Source organism: Mustelus asterias, chromosome 14 (genome assembly GCF_964213995.1).
Source record: "Mustelus asterias chromosome 14, sMusAst1.hap1.1, whole genome shotgun sequence".
In the NCBI taxonomy this organism is placed as follows: domain Eukaryota; kingdom Metazoa; phylum Chordata; class Chondrichthyes; order Carcharhiniformes; family Triakidae; genus Mustelus; species Mustelus asterias.
In genome coordinates this window covers 50,766,713-50,784,672 of record NC_135814.1, presented here as the reverse complement: position 1 = coordinate 50,784,672, position 17,960 = coordinate 50,766,713, and the positions used below count along the sequence as shown (strand labels likewise).

At 42.6% G+C, this 17,960-nt stretch overlaps 1 protein-coding gene across 1 annotated transcript in view; it reads right to left on the bottom strand.

Moving 5' to 3' along the window:
* Positions 1-17,960, bottom strand: part of kalrna (kalirin RhoGEF kinase a) — a 790,772-nt gene that overhangs the window by 336,006 nt on the left and 436,806 nt on the right. Inside the window, exon 10 of the mRNA XM_078228353.1 lies at positions 86-208. Within this exon, the coding sequence (XP_078084479.1) occupies positions 86-208 (123 nt within the window). The remainder of the gene's footprint in view (positions 1-85; positions 209-17,960) is intronic.

The following is a 17,960-nucleotide window of genomic DNA, read 5'->3' as shown; positions in this document are numbered from 1 at the left end:
AGTAACATACAGAATGTAAGGTACTGCTAAATATTAATGATTTAAGACTTGTCATGGTAGATATGAGATGAGGTATCATTCTTACCTGAGCTACTTCTTCAAAATCGTCGTGCCTCTTCTGGAGAGCACGGGCTCTATGAAGTGACTTTCCAACCCCAGTGTGTTTACTTAAAAATGCTTCCCCATGATTTTCGATCCAGTCTAAAACCTGTATTTAAAAAAAAAAGTGAAGATACTCAAACAACACGATCAGCTGAAATAAATCATTGTAATGCATAACACTGCAATCTTTTTAACGTATTAATGTTGTTTGATTAGGAAGATGTTTTGATGAACTCACCAAAGAACATGTAATTGGGGAAAATTTTTGATTTAGAATAGCAATTTGTATGAAGCACCAGCTAATTGAATCTCTTGAAAAATTAAATGTCAGCGAGCGTGTTGTTCACTATAGAATAGGAAGAGAAGTATCTGGAGATTGTTGCTGTATTGTTGAGTTCCTTTAACCATTTAATGCCTGTTTCACCCAAATCTCATACATGAACCTATTCTCTCCAAATCATTGATAGTGTCTCCAATTGTCCTGATATCAGGGTAAAATAGTGTAATGAGACAAGGACAAAATGTTAAAGGTCCCTTTCTGATGACTTCTGACATTGGTTCTGCCCCATGCTTCAATGAGATCCTCCTTGTCATTGGAAGGCAGCAAAGTAACATTGGCATAAAACCTTATTTTAGGTTTTACATGTCAAAAAATATGTTAAAAAGTAAATGAACAAATAATATCTGAAATACAAATATGTATTTATCATCGTTTTAAACATCACTAACTGTTCATAAAGTAGAAAATAATGTATTGCAACTACAGCATTGACATTATCACCATAATTATTTTTCACATAATTGTTTCATTCATCTTTTCTTCATTATCTACAAAAGTTGTCTGTCTCAGCCAACCTGGACTGGATTTTCGCCATGGAGGCAGAAGCTCAAGTCGAGAAATCTCCCAACTCCGCAGACCTGTCTGCATGGAAACAACCCCTGCATGCTTGATTTTCACTCAGGGGGTTGAGGTGGGATTAATTTTGACCTGATGCCCTGGAGGCAGTTTGGAGGCGGCCATGGCGGAAGGCAAGTGACGAAGCGGGTGCATTAGAAGGCTTGCTTTGGCTCTCTGAGACCTTGGTTTTGTTTTATAAAAGGCTGTTAGGCCCCCTAGCCCTCACACCTGCATCCACCCCTCATCCCTTCTCATGCCTCCCCATGCCATCTCATGTCAATATGCCCCATGCCATCTTCATTCCAGCTCCGTAGCCACTCACCCAGTTTTCACTATGGGCAGACCTCAGGAGCCATGTTCAGATAAAAAAAGAATTAACTTCTAAGAACATAAGAGAACTCTCACTTGTATGCATTTGATGCTGAAAAGATCCCTTATTCATGAACTCATTCAAAGATGTTAAATACCTTGAAGTGGTCAATGTGTTATAAAAATAAATATACTTCTATTTACTAACCACATCAAAGACTAGTAATTCTTTAATAGCCTCTTAAAACTGTCAATCAAAATGAGAACTCAGTTCCCCGCTGCAATAATTAGTTGTTCAGGTTTTGAAACATAGGCAACAATTCATGATGGGCTCAACAATAATAACAGCCCTTGGGAAATGTCAATAATGCAACCTATTAAAGCTGCGGGAACGGATGCCAATGTTTTTTCCAAGCTACACCAGATGGTCTGTTAATCAATGCAGTCCAGCAGCGGGCATTATTTACTGACAGCTACAGCCTTTTTTCATTATTAATGGGCTGGGGATTTGAATAACATCAGAGCATTACACTTAAAACAGATCTTATCTTTCCTTCAAGAGTGTTTACGCCTCCTCCATAAATTTATGATGCTTCTACCGCGGGTTAAGTCCCCAGAAAAGTGAAAATGGGATCTGCTTTAACTCGGTACTAATTTCAAGTGGCTCTGCTGAGTTTGGATTTCTTGCCTGCGTTATTCACGGACCATCCTTTTCTCCCTACCTGCTGGAAATTGGGACAGAATTCTTGAATCTGCATCCTGACCACCATTCTTAAAGGCTTCCAGAGTTGGCCTCACTCCCCAAAAAGATGGTCCATTGTCTCCTCAAAGGTTTCAGTTGAATAACATCTTGAAGTTTTAAAACTAAACTCATTTATTTGAAAAGTGGAAGATTGATGAAGATTGATGAAGATTGATGAAGCCCTCTAAAACTGTAAGTGCAGCTTCATGAAATTAATTGTCAGTCTGTTCAATTCTAAAAGCTGTTAGTCAATGACACATATCTGAAACATCGCACAGCATTCTTTTGTTGTATTAAATGGGTTGGGTTCTTCATTAAATAGTTATTAGAAGACAACTGAACAAGAGTCAAGTTTATCAAGTTGACTATTATATCTGTGAGAAGATGTTCCTTAACACCTTATAAGACAGAAAAGCCAATAACAATCTATATCTTAAATAAAAATGTTTCTTTTTAGTCATGATGGAAAAAGGAGACAGTGCAGAAATTAATGGCATTCAAATGGAGCCATAGGGCATTCATAAAAAATAGATAGAATCAGAGAAAAGGGGTTAAACTTGAATAGTGCGACAGATTTTTATTAATGGAGGATGACAAAGAAGGAAATGCAGAGGTATGGTAATCATGAACTGCCTATTGGGGAAAGGAATATTCTGTACCTCCGGACCTTCAGGCCATTGAAATCACGAGGGAAAATGCCACATGTAAAGTCACAACATTTTCACAATCAATAGAGCACAGTGTTGACTGCTTTTACACAAGAATTAGGAGCAGGAGTAAGCCATTTGTCCAGCCCTCAAGCCTGCCCTGCCATTATAAGCTCCTAAGTTCATAAGATATAGGAGCAGAATTAGGCCAGTTGGCCCATCGAGTCTGCTCCTCCATTCGTTATGCTCCTCATCCCCATTTTCCTGCCTTCTGTCCATAACCTTTCAACCCATTGTCAATGCTGTGTGCTTGGTGGTCCAGTGGTAGAATTTTCACCTGCCACACAGGAGGCCTGGGTTCGATTCCCGGCCAATGCAAAGCCCCTTCTTTTGGATGGTATGATGGCACAGTGGTTAGCACTGCTGTCTCACAGTGCCAGTCCCAAGTTCAAGTCTGGCCTGGGTCACTGTCTGTGTGGAGTTTGCATGTTCTCCTCGTGTCTGCGTGGGTTTCCTCCGGGTGCTCTGGTTTCCTCCCACAGTCCAAGATGTGTGGGTTAGGTGGATTGGTTGTGCTAAATTGCCCTTTAGTGTCAGGGGGACTGGCTATGGTAAATGCATAGGGTTATGGTGATAGGGCCTGGGTGGATTGTAGTCGGTGCAGACTCGATGGGCCGATTGGCCTCCTTCTGCACTGTAGTGATTCTATAATTCAACTCAATAAGATTGTGACTGATCTGTTTGTGGCTTCAACTCCAATTTTCTGTCTGTCCCCCATAACACTTCCAGGCGTGGGGTGGAGCTGGAAGTCATGCGAGGGGAGGCATGTGGTCGTACTCTGTCCTCTCTAATTTGAGGAGGTTCAGGGGCAGTACAGATTCCCAACTTTTCACAGGCATGCAATCAGTAGGTGTACAAAAAATGAAGTGTGAGGTCAGGAATGAAAATACTAGTGTTTGATTTGTGTGTGTCCACTATAGATTCAAGCTGAATTATACGCAATGGGAAAACTCCAGGAAATCTTGGAACAGAGCAATGTCAATGGAGATCTAAAATAGTCACTGCCTCTTTTCTCTGTCCTGTGCATCGTGAGTGCTGATTCCCTAAGCACATAACATGAGAGAAAAGCTAACCTCCGTGTTCCCTGTATTAAATCCTAGGAGTGGGGAGGAAATATTCTGGCCTCCCCGTGGAGTGTTTCCAGCGGCAGGAGGCACCGTGCCATTTGCTGGCAGCGGGATCCTCTGGTCCCACCGTTGTCAGTAGAATTTCCCATCGACTGCATCCCATACTGCTAGGAAACCCACAGCAGGGGTGCACCGTTGGTGGGACCAGAAGGTCCGGCAACATATCCAGCTGGAAAATTCTGGCCCCTATGTCCACTGTGCTATCAAACTATAAAAGATTTTCTACAAGAAATATATGCTGCAGTTTATCCTCTGCTTAAATATCTCAATACGATAGATTTTTACCAAAGAGTAGGGGACGTTTATAGATCAACATGGCAGCCATTCTGCCCCAGTGATTTCCATATTCAGCAAGAGATGAATGCAGTTAATCTGCATTAATAGGTTGAAGAGGAAATGTTGGGTTGGATACAAAAGGAAATTCCTTCTTTTCTTCAAAAGTGCCATGGGACCTTTAACATCCACTTGAATCACCAGAACAGACAAGGCCTTGGTTAAATGACTCATCTGTAATTGGCACTGCAAATAAAGCAGCATTCCTTCAGTTTTGCAATAAAATGCCATCCCTTTAATGGTGAAGATACCTTACTTTCTATTTTAGCTAATATACCGGTACTCTCTTTTGATGTGTACAGTAAGAAGTCTCACAACACCAGGTGTCGTGAGACTCACCTGATGAAGGAGCAGCGCTCCGAAAGCTCGTGATACCAAATAAACCTGTTGGACTTTAACCTGGTGTTGTGAGACTTCTTACTGTGCCCACCAGTCCAACGCCGGTATCTCCACATCTTGATGTGTACCGGTTATCTAAATGTGGTGATTGTCCCTTTGAGGATCAATCAACATATTAAGATTCACATGACCTAAGGGACAAATCAGGGAACAGGGAGGGAGATCACCCTGCTGAGCTCGGGTTCCTATTCCAGAAGCTTCTGGGAAGTTGGTTGTAGCCAGAAGGTTGTAAGCCTCTTGCATAACCTTTATCTATAAATAAACAGTTCATTGTCTTTCCCTTAATTGGTGAACAAGAATTATTACACGGAATGAACTTTTATTTCTTAAAGCAAAAGGGCATGGAGTGAATTAGTTAATGCCTTGCAAAATTGAATATCCAAACAATTAATCCTAGTTTTACAGATGGAGTTTTTCTTTCAACTTCTTTTAACTGTCTGATGGAATGAGAACAGCATCACACCTAAGTTGAGACCCATTGCAAAATTAACTGGCTGGTCTTGTTTCACAATTTGATTTTGCGATATCCTTAGATGCCCTTCCTAATCCTCTTCAGTCTGTCACCCACCAACTTCCTGATTTCATTAATAGAATTATTATTGAAATCTTTTAATTATCAGACTGAAATCAGGTGAAGCACAACTTCAAACAGGATGCCCATGATTAGTCATCTAAATAGATTGGGCTTCATTTTGAAGAAATACATTCGCTTATTGGAATTCAGAAGAATGAGGGGAGATCTTATAGAAACATATAAGAATATGAAGGGAATAGATAAGATAGAAGCAGGGAAGTTGTTTCCACTGGCGGGTGAGACTGGAACTAGGGGGGCATAGTCTCAAAATAAGGGGGAGCAGATTTAGGACTGAGTTGAGGAGGAACTTCTTCACACAAAGGGTTGTGAATCTGTGGAATTCCCTGCTCAGTGAAGCAGTTGAGGCTACCTCATTGAATGTTTTTAAGGCAAGGATAGATACATTTTTGAACAGTAAAGGAATTAAGGGTTATGGTGAGCGAGTGGGTAAGTGGAGCTGAGTCCACAAAAAGATCAGCCATGATCTTACTGAATGGCGGAGCAAGATCTCATTGAATGGCGGAGCAAGCTCAAGGGGCCAAATGGCCTACCCCTGCTCTTAGTTCTTATGTTCTCATGACAAATACTTAGCGATGGTTTGTAACTGCAGTGATTAAAATGGTCCCAGCTCCGATCTTTAGTATGTGCTGAGATTGCTTATTTCAATCAGAACGGCAGAAAGGACATTGAAATGGTCTTCTCTGTTTCAGGTTGGCAGCACTGAGGGCAGAATGAAGTGGCTGGGGGAAAATCAACCAGTGTGACCACCACTTATGATTGCTAATCAGTTGACTCTTCTGAAAGGTTCAGGTGTGGGGGCAATGAATGATGCCTAGAGAAAGCATCTTCAGCGCTTCAGGAATATGGGGAGAAAAATTGGGTAAAAATTTAACAATCAATTTTCACTTTAGAAAATAATACAAAATGAAGATTGTTGACTATAGTGCCACATAGTGGTTGGTTGTTTATGGATTACTTAGGGAAATGTTCCAATGGGTGGCATTTTACTGCAATCACTTTGCACCCAAATTCTGTAGCCATTGTTTTAAAATAGAATTCAATGAACTAGCTAATGTCTGTCTAAAAACAGTACACACAGATGCCCATCAGAAAAATAATCCCTTTAGAGAATGAAAGAAATTATCATAATGACAAGCATAAAGATCTAAATGTCCATAAGTATACTTTCAATTTTTTATTTACTTCTGCAGCCCAAGACTCTTCAGTGTTGCCATTATCCTTGTACTACAATTAGTGTCAGTGGGTTCAGATATTTTGAAAATTAACCTGGATCTTGCAACTCTGTCTCTGGTAAATTTTAAATGGTTGGTGAGGTATTGCTGATAACACAAGAACTCATAAAATTGTGTCCAGAGCCTCTACTGTATGAGTTTAAAATTGTGATCCTCAAGTGTGGAGGCACGAGATTATGACCCCGTGTGAATTCTCCAACCCAAGACCTAAATGCATCACTTTCTCCAGTTTCTCTCATTCTCTATCTGAGCTTACCCTGTTCATGAGGCCTCCTCTGCTCCCTCAACCTCAGTCCCACTCAGTCCCACTCAGTTGCTGATAACCCAGTTTCCCTTCCTGGCTCCAATGCAAGTTGACATTAGAATTGATTACCTTTTCTTAAGATATTGACTCCCTCCCTCCTTTTCAAAGTTATTGTTATTACCTTGTCCTAAAATAAACACCTTTGATTCCCCTTTCCTTATTAACCACAATCTTATCTTGAACTTCCACTCCCCCATCCAAAGCTAGTGAAGAAGTTGTCACTTTCTAAGTCTGTGCCTATCTTTATCATGAATCTATTTTTTAATCTCTCCAATCCAGTAACCATCCCAGCCAAGGCACTGAAATTATCCTAATCTAAATCACAAAGACATCCTATTTTCACTATCCTTCCTCATCCTTCTTGACCTCACTGCAGCTTTCGACATAGTCAACATTATTTTCCTCAAAGGCCTCTCATCCATAGCACAGAATGACTACCTTCACATGGTTTTACGCTTCACAATCCTATCATAGCCAGAACACCTTTAGCAATTGCTCCTCTTGTCTTCCCCATAGTGTTACCTCTGGAGTCCCATAGGAATCTATTCTGAGTCCCTTTATCATCCTCAACTACATTTTGGTTCCTCAAGATATAATTCAAAGGCATAGGGTGGGATTTTCCATCTACGCTCGCCCCAAGGTCAGAAAATACCACCTGAGGTCAATGGACCTTTGCATGGTCCATGTCCCACCCGCTACAATTCCCGTGGCAGGTGGGATGGGAAAATTCCACTCATTGTGTCAGGTTTAACATGTCTGCTGTTTTTCCATTACCTCACTCAAGCTCTCAATGTTGTCATTGCCTAACATCCACTCCTGGATGAGCTTCAACTTACTTCAGCTAAATGTTGGAAGATGTAGACATTTCATCTTTGGTCCCTTCCACAAACTCTAAATCTTCTCCACCTTTCCCAGCCCCTGTCTCTTGGTAAGATGCTCTTTTGAAGGGTCATTGCAGACTCGATGGACCGAATGGCCTCCTTTTGCACTGTAGGGGTTCTATGGTTCTCTGGTAATGTCACTATCTCTGCTCCCACTATCTCTGCTCCTGTATGGGAGCTTGACTGGGACTCGCTTAGTGCGTATGGGGCAGAGTTTGTAAGGAGCATCCAGCAGGGCTTCTTGAAACAGTATGTAGATAGTCCAACTGGGGGAGGGACTGTACTGGATCTGGTATTGGGGAATGAGCCTGGCCAGGTGGTCGACGTTTCAGTCGGGGAGCGGTTCGGGAACACACAATTGACCACAATTCAGTAAGCTTTAAGGTACTGATGGATAAAGATAAGTGTAGTCCTCAAGTTAAGGTGCTAAATTGGGGGAAGGCTAATTACAACAATATTAGGCAGGAACTGAAGAGTGTAGATTGGGGGCAAATGTTTGAGGGCAAATCAACATCTGGCATGTGGGAGGCTTTCAAGTGTAAGTTGATAGGGATTCAGGACCGGCACATTCCTGTAAGGATGAAGGATAAGTATGGCAAGTTTTGGGAACTTGGATAACAAGAGATATTGTGAGCCTTGTCAAAGAGGAAAAGGAAGCATTTGTCAAGGCTAAGAGGCTGGGAACACACGAAGCCAATGTGGAATACAAAGAAAGTAGAAAGAAACTTTAAGCAAGGAGTAAGGAGGGCTAAAAGGGGTCACGAAAAATCATTGCCCAGCAATGATTAAGGATTAAGGAAAATCCCAAGGCTTTTTATACATATTTAAAGAGCAAGAGGGTAGCCAGGGAGAGGGTTGGCCCACTCAAGGACAGGGGAGGGAATCTATGCGTGGAGCCAAAGGAAATGAGCGAGGTATTAAATGAGTACTTTGTGTCAGTATTCACCAAAGAGAAGGACTTGGTGGATGATGAGTCTGGGAAAGGGTGTGTAGGTAGTTTGATTCATGTTGAGATCAAAAAGGAGGAGGTATTGGGGTTTTTGAGAAACATTAAGGTAGGCAAGTCCCCAGGGCCTGATGGGATATACCCCAGAATACTGAGAGAGGCAAGAGAGGAAATTGCTGAGGCCTTGAGAGAAATCTTTGTATCCTCAGTGGCTACAGGGGAGGCCCAAGAGGATTGGAGAATAGCCACTGTTGTTCCTTTGTTTAAGAAGGGTAGCAAGAATAATCCAGGTAATTACAGGCCAGTGAGCCTTACGTCAGTGGTCCGGAAATTATTGGAGAGAGTTCTTCAAGACAGGATTTACTCCCACTTGGAAATAAGTGGACGTATTAGTGAGAGGCAACATGGTTTCGTGAAGGGGAGGTCGGGTCTCACTAACTTGATCGAGTTTTTCGAGGAAGTGACGAACATGATTGTAGGGCAGTGGATGTTGTCTACGTGGACTTCAATAAAGCCTTCAGTAAAGTCCCTCATGGCAGACGGGTGCAGAAGGTGAAGCCACATGGGATCAGAGGTGAGCTGGCAAGGTGGATACAGAACTGGCTCGGTCATAGAAGACAGAGGGTAACAGTGGAAGTGTGTGTTTCTGAATGGAGGGCTGTGACAAGTGGTGTTCCTCAGGGATCAGTGCTGGGACCTTTGCTGTTTGTAATATATATAAATGACTTAGAGGAAAATGTAACTGGTTTGATTAGTAAGTTTGCGGATGACACAAAGGTTGATGGATTTGCAGATAGCGATGAGGACCATCAGAGGATACGGCAACATATAGATCGATGGCAGGTGGGATTTAATCCAGACAAAAGTGAGGTAATGCATTTTGGAAGGTCTAATACAGATAGGATATATACAGTAAATGGCAGAACCCTTAAGAGTATTGATAGGCAGAAGAATCTGGGTGTACAGGTACACAGGTCACTGAAAGTAGCAACGCAGGTGGAGAAGGTAGTCAAGAAGGCATACGGCATGCTTGCCTTCATTGACCGGGGCATTGAGTTTAAAAATTGGAAGTCATGTTGCAGCTTTATAGAACCTTAGTTGGGCCGCACTTGGAATATAGTGTTCAATTCTGGTCGCCACACTACCAGAAAGATGTGGAGGCTTTGGATAGGGTACAGAAAAGATTTACCAGGATGCTGCCTGGTATGGAGGGCGTTAGCTATGAGGAGAGGTTGGAGAAACTTGGTTTGTTCTCACTGGAACGATAGAGGTTGAGGGGCGGCCTGATAGAAGTCTACAAGATTATGAGGGGCATGGACAGAGTGGATAGTCAGAAGCTTTTTCCCAGGATGGAAGAGTCAATTACTAGGGGGCATAGGTTTAAGGTGCAAGGGGCAAGGCTTAAAAGAGATGTATGAGGCATGTTTTTTACACAGAGGGTGGTGGGTGCCTGGAACTCGCTGCCGGGGGAGGTAGTGGAAGCAGATACAACAGTGACTTTTAAGGAGCGTCTGGACAAAAACATGAATAGGATGGGAATAGAGGGATATGATCCCCGGAAGGGTAGGGGGTTTTAGTTCAGTCAGGCAGCATGGTAGGTGCAGGCTTGGAGAGCTGAAGGGCCTGTTCTTGTGCTGTAAATTTCTTTGTTCTTTGTTCTGTCTCTGTGCAGCTGCTGCCTTGAATTTGGCACCTTCAGACTCAACTATCTGAATGCTCTCCTTGTTGGACTCCCTTCCTCCACCCTCCATAAACTTCAGTTTATCGAAAAAGCTGCTGTTAATACGTTAACCCATACCAAAACCTAATCAGCAATCACCCCTATGCTGACTGACCTGTAGTGGCTCTTAGTTCCTCCTGTAGCTCAAATGTAAAATTCAAATTCTCATGTTTATCATTTCATGACCTTTCCCTTCCTTCTGGGTCTCCAAGAACTCTGTATTATTGCAACACTAATCCCTCGTGCATTGCCCATTCCCTTTGTCCCCCATTAGTGGCCATTCCTTCAGCTACCCAGGAGTAGAAGTTTGGAATTGCATCTCTAAACTTGTCTGCCTTTACATTTCTCTCTCCTCCTTTAAGATCCTTCTAAAAACACATCTCTTTGACCAAGCCTTCGCTCCTCCTTCTTTGGCTGGAGTCAAATTCTGTCTGGTATTCTTTCCGCATGCTGTAATATGCCTTTAAGGGTTTGCAACATGACATCACTAGAAAGGAAGTGTGTCATGTAATCCAGTTTAGTTTTTATTTAGCCTGGAGCAGAACACAACAGGCACAGCCCTGTTGCTGATGTCTTCAAGCTTTCTATCCATGTATATATATGTTCTCATGTGCCTAGCTTGAATAAATGCACCCACACAGTGTTTACACAATCCCTTACGAGTAATTAGTGTCTTTTATCATAATAAAAATACAACACTGTGATGCACTTAGAGAGTTTTGTTATATTCAAGGTGCTGAAGAAACGCAAGGTGTTAGTGTTGAGCAGAAGTAGGAGATTGTTTTATAGCTGTCTCATCTCTTTCGTATGTGGTAAAGTGAATATGAGCACCACTACTAGTGCTCTATGGTTCCGTATTTGAATATAATATGCTGTTCTATAAGCTCTCATTGCATATCAATTTTATGCAGCAAGTCCTGAAATTCTGTCACAAGTGGTGGAAATGCCACACCTCAATCATGTCGCGTAGTTAGGTTGCCAATGACTTTACATTGTGACTGTTCATGGTGAACTTCGAGAACACGGTCTCATTATTGTGGGCACTGATCAGAGAAACTCAAAGGCTCAGGGACAATTCTTAATTGCTGCTTACAGATTAATATACTTGCCAATACATCTCACATATATATCCCATAAACCAATGCTGATGACTCCTGTGATGACATAAACGTCTGAAAGAGTATGAAAGAGTTCAGCAAAGAAATCTTCAAAATAGGGGCATGTGCTTCTTTGAAAATCAATATAAATGCTGCAGTGTGGTGTTGCAGCAGACTGAATGGGACCGCTGTTTGGGTTTTGAAATGCAATCACTACTATGTGTCTTACCTGGCTTGCCAAAGTCATGTGACCTTTGCCATGCAGGAATGTCTGGGGGCAGCCATGATATTTTCAGTTCAATAAAGATGCCACACTAGAAACACAGTAGTCTTAGAGTTCATATCATGATGTAGGAAGTAGAGCTACAGTTTTGAAAAGCTGGAACAGAAGTCACAGCTACTGAAAGATGAAAATGTTCCAACCTGCTAAAAATTGCCACAGAAAAAAGAAATACTGACAAGGAAAAGCTTAACACAAAGCGAAGGCTGCAAGTAAAATATTAGGCGAGTCAAAAATTGCTGTAAATTTTCCACTCCCAGTCCCTGTTGAAATGAAAGGTGATGTGTAGCAGAACTGGCATTATTCCCACTTGCAATGGCAAAACTACAAGGTTGCAGCAAAGTTAATTAACAAACCAGAGCTGATACAAATAGTAACACTTTTAACACTGCTGGGGAGAGATGGGGAGAGGCTGCTACAAATTGTATTCCACCTCAAATCTTTTCAAAAAACAGAAAAAAAAATAGGTGATAAAAGATTTTGAAGGCCATGAAGGTACACTTTCATAGAATCCCTACAGTGCAGAAGGAGGCCATTTGGCCTATTGAGTCTGCACCAACCACAATACCATGCAGGCCCTACTCCTGTACCCCCACATATTTACCCTTCCAATCCCCCAGACACTAGGGTCACTTAGCATGGCCAAGCAACCTAACCTGCACATCTTTGGACTGTGGGAGGAAACCGGAGCACCCGGAGAAAACCCATGCAGACATGGGGATAATGTTCAGACTCTGCACAGACAGTGACCCAAGCCGGGAACTGAACCCAGGTCCCTGGTGTTGTGAGGCAGCAGTGCTAACCACTGTGCTGCCCTATCTTGCACAAGGGAAGGTGATTGTGGTCGTTGGAGGCCCATCATCCAAGTTCCAGGACGTCATTGCAAGAATTCCTCAGGGTAGTGTCTAAGGCCCAAACACCTTCAGTTGCTTCATTGGTGGCATTCCTTTCATCATAAGGTCAGAGGTGGCGACATATGCTGATGGTCGCACAATGTTCAACACCATTTGCAACTCCTCAGAAAATAAAGCAATTTGTGTACAAGTGCAGCAAGACCTGGACAATATCCAGACTAGGGCTGACAAGTGGCAACTAAAATGTGCACCACACAAGTGCCAGGCAATGACCATCTCCAACAAGAGAGGATCTAACCCCTGCCCCTTGACATTCAATGGCATCAGCATTGCTGAATCCCCAACTATCAATATCCTCGGGGTTACAATTGACCAGAAACTGAACTAGACCAGCTATATAAATACTGTCGCTACAAGAGAAGGTCAGAGGAATGAAATCCTGTGGCGAATAACTCCTCCTGACTTCCTAAAACTTGTCTACCATTTACAGGGCACAAGTCAAGAGTGTAATGGAATACTTTCCACTTGCCTAGATGAGTTCAGTTCCAACAATACTCAAGAAGCTTGATACGCGCAGGGCAGGCAGTGCAAGGTTGCCTCTGCACGAGGCACGCGGAGGCTGGGTTAGCCATGCTGCCTGCAGCTGCCCCCTTTTATACACTGACACTGGGGTCCGAGCTCTCTGTTCCTCCAGCGCTTCCACCCCACTCTCCTGCTTCAGGTGAGTAGAGGTGCTGGTGCTACCTGTCTCTTGCCAGCACATCTTGATTCACGATTCAAACTAGCACTGACTCATGTACTGATGACTGAAGATTGGTTTAAATTGACAATAGTACCTTGTTCATGGCCTGAAGGTTGATGTGTTTAGTCCAGTGAAGCTTTTATTTGTACAGTATAAATGTGACTCCATTGCAGATAAGTACAAAGTGACACTCGGACTCTGTTTGTATTTGCAAATTAATATGTTAAACAATTTTACTTATTTCAAAAATATTAGTCATAAAGATGTGCTGGTTAGGTGCATTGGCTATGCTAAATTCTCCCTCAGTTTACCCGATCAGGCGCCGGAGAGTGGCGACTAGGGAATTTTCACAGTAACTTCATTGCACTATTAATGTAAGCCTACTTGTGACTAATAAATAAACTTTAAACCTTTAAACTTTAAACCATCCAGAACAAAACAGCCTACTTGATTGGCACTGCATCCATAAACCTTCACTCCCGCCACACCGATCCACAATTGCAGCATTGTATACTATCTACAAGACGCACTGCAGAAACTCATCAGGGCTTCTTATTCAGCACCTTCCAAACCCCCAATCACTCCCAACTAGAAGGACAAGGGCAACAGATATATGGGAACACTGTTACCTGGAAGTTCCCCTCCCAGATGTCAGGGGGACGTATTTTACACAGAGGGTGGTGGGGGCCTGGAATGCACTGCCAAGCAAGGTGATTGAGGCGGACACGCTGGGATCGTTTAAGACTTATCTAGATAGCCACATGAACAGACTGGGAATAGAGGGATACAAACAAATGGTCTAGTTGGGCACATGAGCAGCGCAGGCTTGGAGGGCCGAAGGGCCTTTTCCTGTGCTGTATTGTTCTTTGTTCAAGTCATATCCTATCCCTTGCCCCACTATGCAGTGCCCGCCAGCACGTGCACACACACACACACTCACTCTCTTTCTCTGCATGTCTGCCTGCAGATTAGTCCAAGCTCTGCAGTGCTATGATTCACAATATTAAGTTCTGTCAGTGAATTAGATCAGATGACAACTGACATTTTTGTCCAATCTGAAAGTTCCATTTTGCATTCCACCTCTAAATTACTAAAAACCACACGCATTTTACAGTTCCTTGTGCATTCTTATTGAAGCCTTCCTTCTTAGCTACATTGAGTTATGCCACACACATGGTCACTGAAACAAAACAAATGGATTTCAGGCCTAGTAAGTATTAACAGCTGAGTTTCTGGATGAGAAGTTTGATTACTTGCTGCCAATTTTACTTCCCATCCCTACACAAAGTGCCAACAGAGAGTTGAGATTAATTTCTAAATGATCTGAAATTCAGTGCATGATTAAGTTCACTTTCAGATGGCCTGTTTGAATTACTTTAATGATCAAATGTAAAAGTGGTATAGTATACTTTAAACAAAGAAATATAATTTTACACTATCTTTTGGAAATAAACATATGCTGCTGATAAAAGGAATTTCCTGTTTGTCTCATCAAGGAGGAGTAACTTGTTGTTTTTACAGACTTTGAGGCTTTTTGTTGTGTAACTTGAGGTTTCCAACAGGAAACTCATGGCACAGTGAATGGAAAAGCAGAGGGACAAGTCACGGTTCCTACATGCACAGCCGCTGATTATAATATATGCATACCCTTGTGACCCGCATGTAGAAGCAGATGGGGAAAACAAGTTGCATATGCACAAAGCTCATTAATAAGAAACCAGCCCATGATCACCTGGCTTTAGACCCTTTTGACTGTGTGGAGTTTGTATGTGTTCTGTGTGGGTTTCCCCTGGGTGCTTTCCTCCCACATTCCAAAATGTGCGGGTTAGGTTGATTGGCCAGAGTAAATCGCCCCTCAGTGTCAGGGGGATTGGCAGGGTAAATGCGTGGGGTTACGGGGACAGGGCCTGGGTGGGATTGTTGTCGATGCGGGCTCGATGGGCTGAATGGCCTCTTTCTGCACTGTAGGGTTTCTATGATTCTATGATTCTTTTCTCCCCCCCACACAATGGGCAATAAAAATCTGAAACTTTATAAGGATTAAATATACTTTAAGAAAACATTAAATTTCATTGTAAATGAAGCACTGTGAAAGACACTGTAGCTGTAAATTTCTGCTTTGACAGGATAGTCAGCGTAAAGATTTGTGACTGACAGACTAACTGATTCACCACTGACCCCTACCGGTTTCATGGGGTCAGTGATAGAATCAGTCAAGTCTGTCAGTCACATATTTAGGTAGTCACATGCGACATTCAGCGGATGTTGTGTAGAAAGAGGCTGAGAACCGGTAGCATGGGTCAATTCCCAATTCTTCACCTTTGCCCTCCAACACTGCGTGAAAACTGGGGGTGTGAGTGAGAAAGGTCTTGCCTAGTATCCATCTGCTGCCTAACAAATGTTTTCCCCAATGACCAAAAAAACCCAGAAAATTAAAGGAATTATTATATCAAAATGACCATAAATTCTGCTAGGAAGATGCAGTGTTATCATGTTTTTGTTCCTACTGTTATTACAATCGGAACAATTAGGAAAGATCAGTGATTATGAAGGGACACTATCAATCTGGCAGTCAAAAGTGCAGGAAACTGAAGGCAAGGCAAGAAGGCGAAGACAAACAAAAAGACAGTTTGTCATTTTACTTCAGAATGTTTGAGATATTGAACAGTGCACAAACTGCACATTCAACAAATATATGGGTGAATTATCTAATGACTTTGACTTGCCGATTTCCAGAGATACCACATTGCCTGAAAAAGTTGAACAAGAAATTCAAGAACAAGAAGTGGACTCTGAAGTGGGAATGAAACTATACAATACTGCTTAAGCTCATTCTTCTACAGCTGAAATGAGGGAAGAAATGTTGCCCCATTCACTTAACCCATCCAAACCATTTGTAAATTTATTTCATTATCGCAACTTATTATCCCACCTATTTTAGCGTCACCTGCAAATTTGGCTATAGCATCTACTATCCCAGCATGCAAGTCATTAATATGGATTGTAAATAATTGGGGGTCGAAGACCAAATCCTGTGGCACCCCACTAGGTACATCTTGTCAACCCAAGAAAGACTTTCTGCTTTCTGTTGGTTAGCCAATCCTCTATCCAAGTCAATAAATTACCTCTCATCCCATGTTATCTTATCTTTTGCATGGCACCATATCAAATGCCTCCTGGAATCCAGATATACTACACCTACTGGATCACCATTATCTACGTTACTTGTTACATTTTCGAAGAACCCAAGCAAATTAGTCAAACACGATTTACCCTTCATAAAACCAGACTGAATCTGATGGATTGCATTTTGACTTTCTGAATGTCCCACTATTGCTTCCTTTTTAATGGATTCCAACGATTTCCCAACAATATATATTAAACTAATTGGCCTATCGTTTACTACATTTTGTCTCCCTCCCTTTTTGAATATTAGCATTTTCCCAATCCACGGAACCATTCCTGAATCCAGGGCATTTTGGAATATTGTAACTATTGCATCCCTCCAATGCTATTTCCTTTAAGACCCTAGGATGTAGGCCATCGGGCCTTGGGGACTTGCTTGCTTTCAATCCCAACAGTTTGCTCCATTACCATGCCAACAAGGGATGAAGTAAGAAAATCTTTAAAATATGTCCTTCTTTCATGTTGTCTTGTTCAAATTCAGTTTTTCAAAAGGGACCATTTGCTTGTCTGACGTAATGGCTGCTGGTCACATACAGATAGTTCTAACCCCCCTCCCCCATTGCTCACGACTGGCCTTCCAAAAGTCTCTTCTAAGACAAAGAATGGAATCCTACCAGAGACAAAGCCACGTCACTGATATTGGACTTGGACTCACTGGAATCCATTTGATTGGAGTATTTGCTCCTGCACTAGGCTGGCTCATTCTGTCCTACACTGATCAGTGCTGCAGTCATGTCATCGGCTGATATTTCCATCTTATTGCTCATCGGCCAGTTCCATGTTTGCTCGCCTCAAGACATGCAGATCACAATACTGACCATCTTTATCATCATCCTGAGAACAGGTAGGCTTGGATTTCAATTCCGCAATTATAGGCATTTTATTTGAGTTTCGGGCCTTTGCGTTCTGTGGGGTGAAGGTGGACGGAGTCAGGAGGGAAATGATGTCATTGGGGGTGGGGCATGGCATCATTGGGGTGGGTTTGACATAATTGGGGGCAGGGCATTATGTCACTGGGGGTGTGGAGCAAGATATTGGGGGAGGCAGAAATGAGGGTGAGCACGGGGACCTCAAAAGTGTAAGTCCAGCACTGCCCCCATTCCAATGGTTTGTAATGCCCTCCATCTTGTTCGTTCTACTTCACAGACTTCTACTCTCCCTCTCTCCTTCCCTCTCGGAATAATAACATAGTCCCTGCCTTCAACTCCAGCAGCCTCCATGTTCAACAAGTCATCCAATACCAAATCTGCCTCCTCCAGTGTAATGCCACCACGAAGCACAGCTTCTCTTTTCCTCCCTTTCAGCATTCTGAAGGGACCATTTCCTCCATGACACCCTGGTCCACTCTTCAGACATAGGAACAGGAGTAGGCAGGTTCTTCAAGCCTGCTCCACCATTCAATAGGATGATGGCTGATCTGGGTTATGGTCTCAGCTCCACTTTCCTGTCTGTCCCCACAATTACTGACTCCCTCGCCTAATAAAAACCTGAACAAGTTTCCCTTGA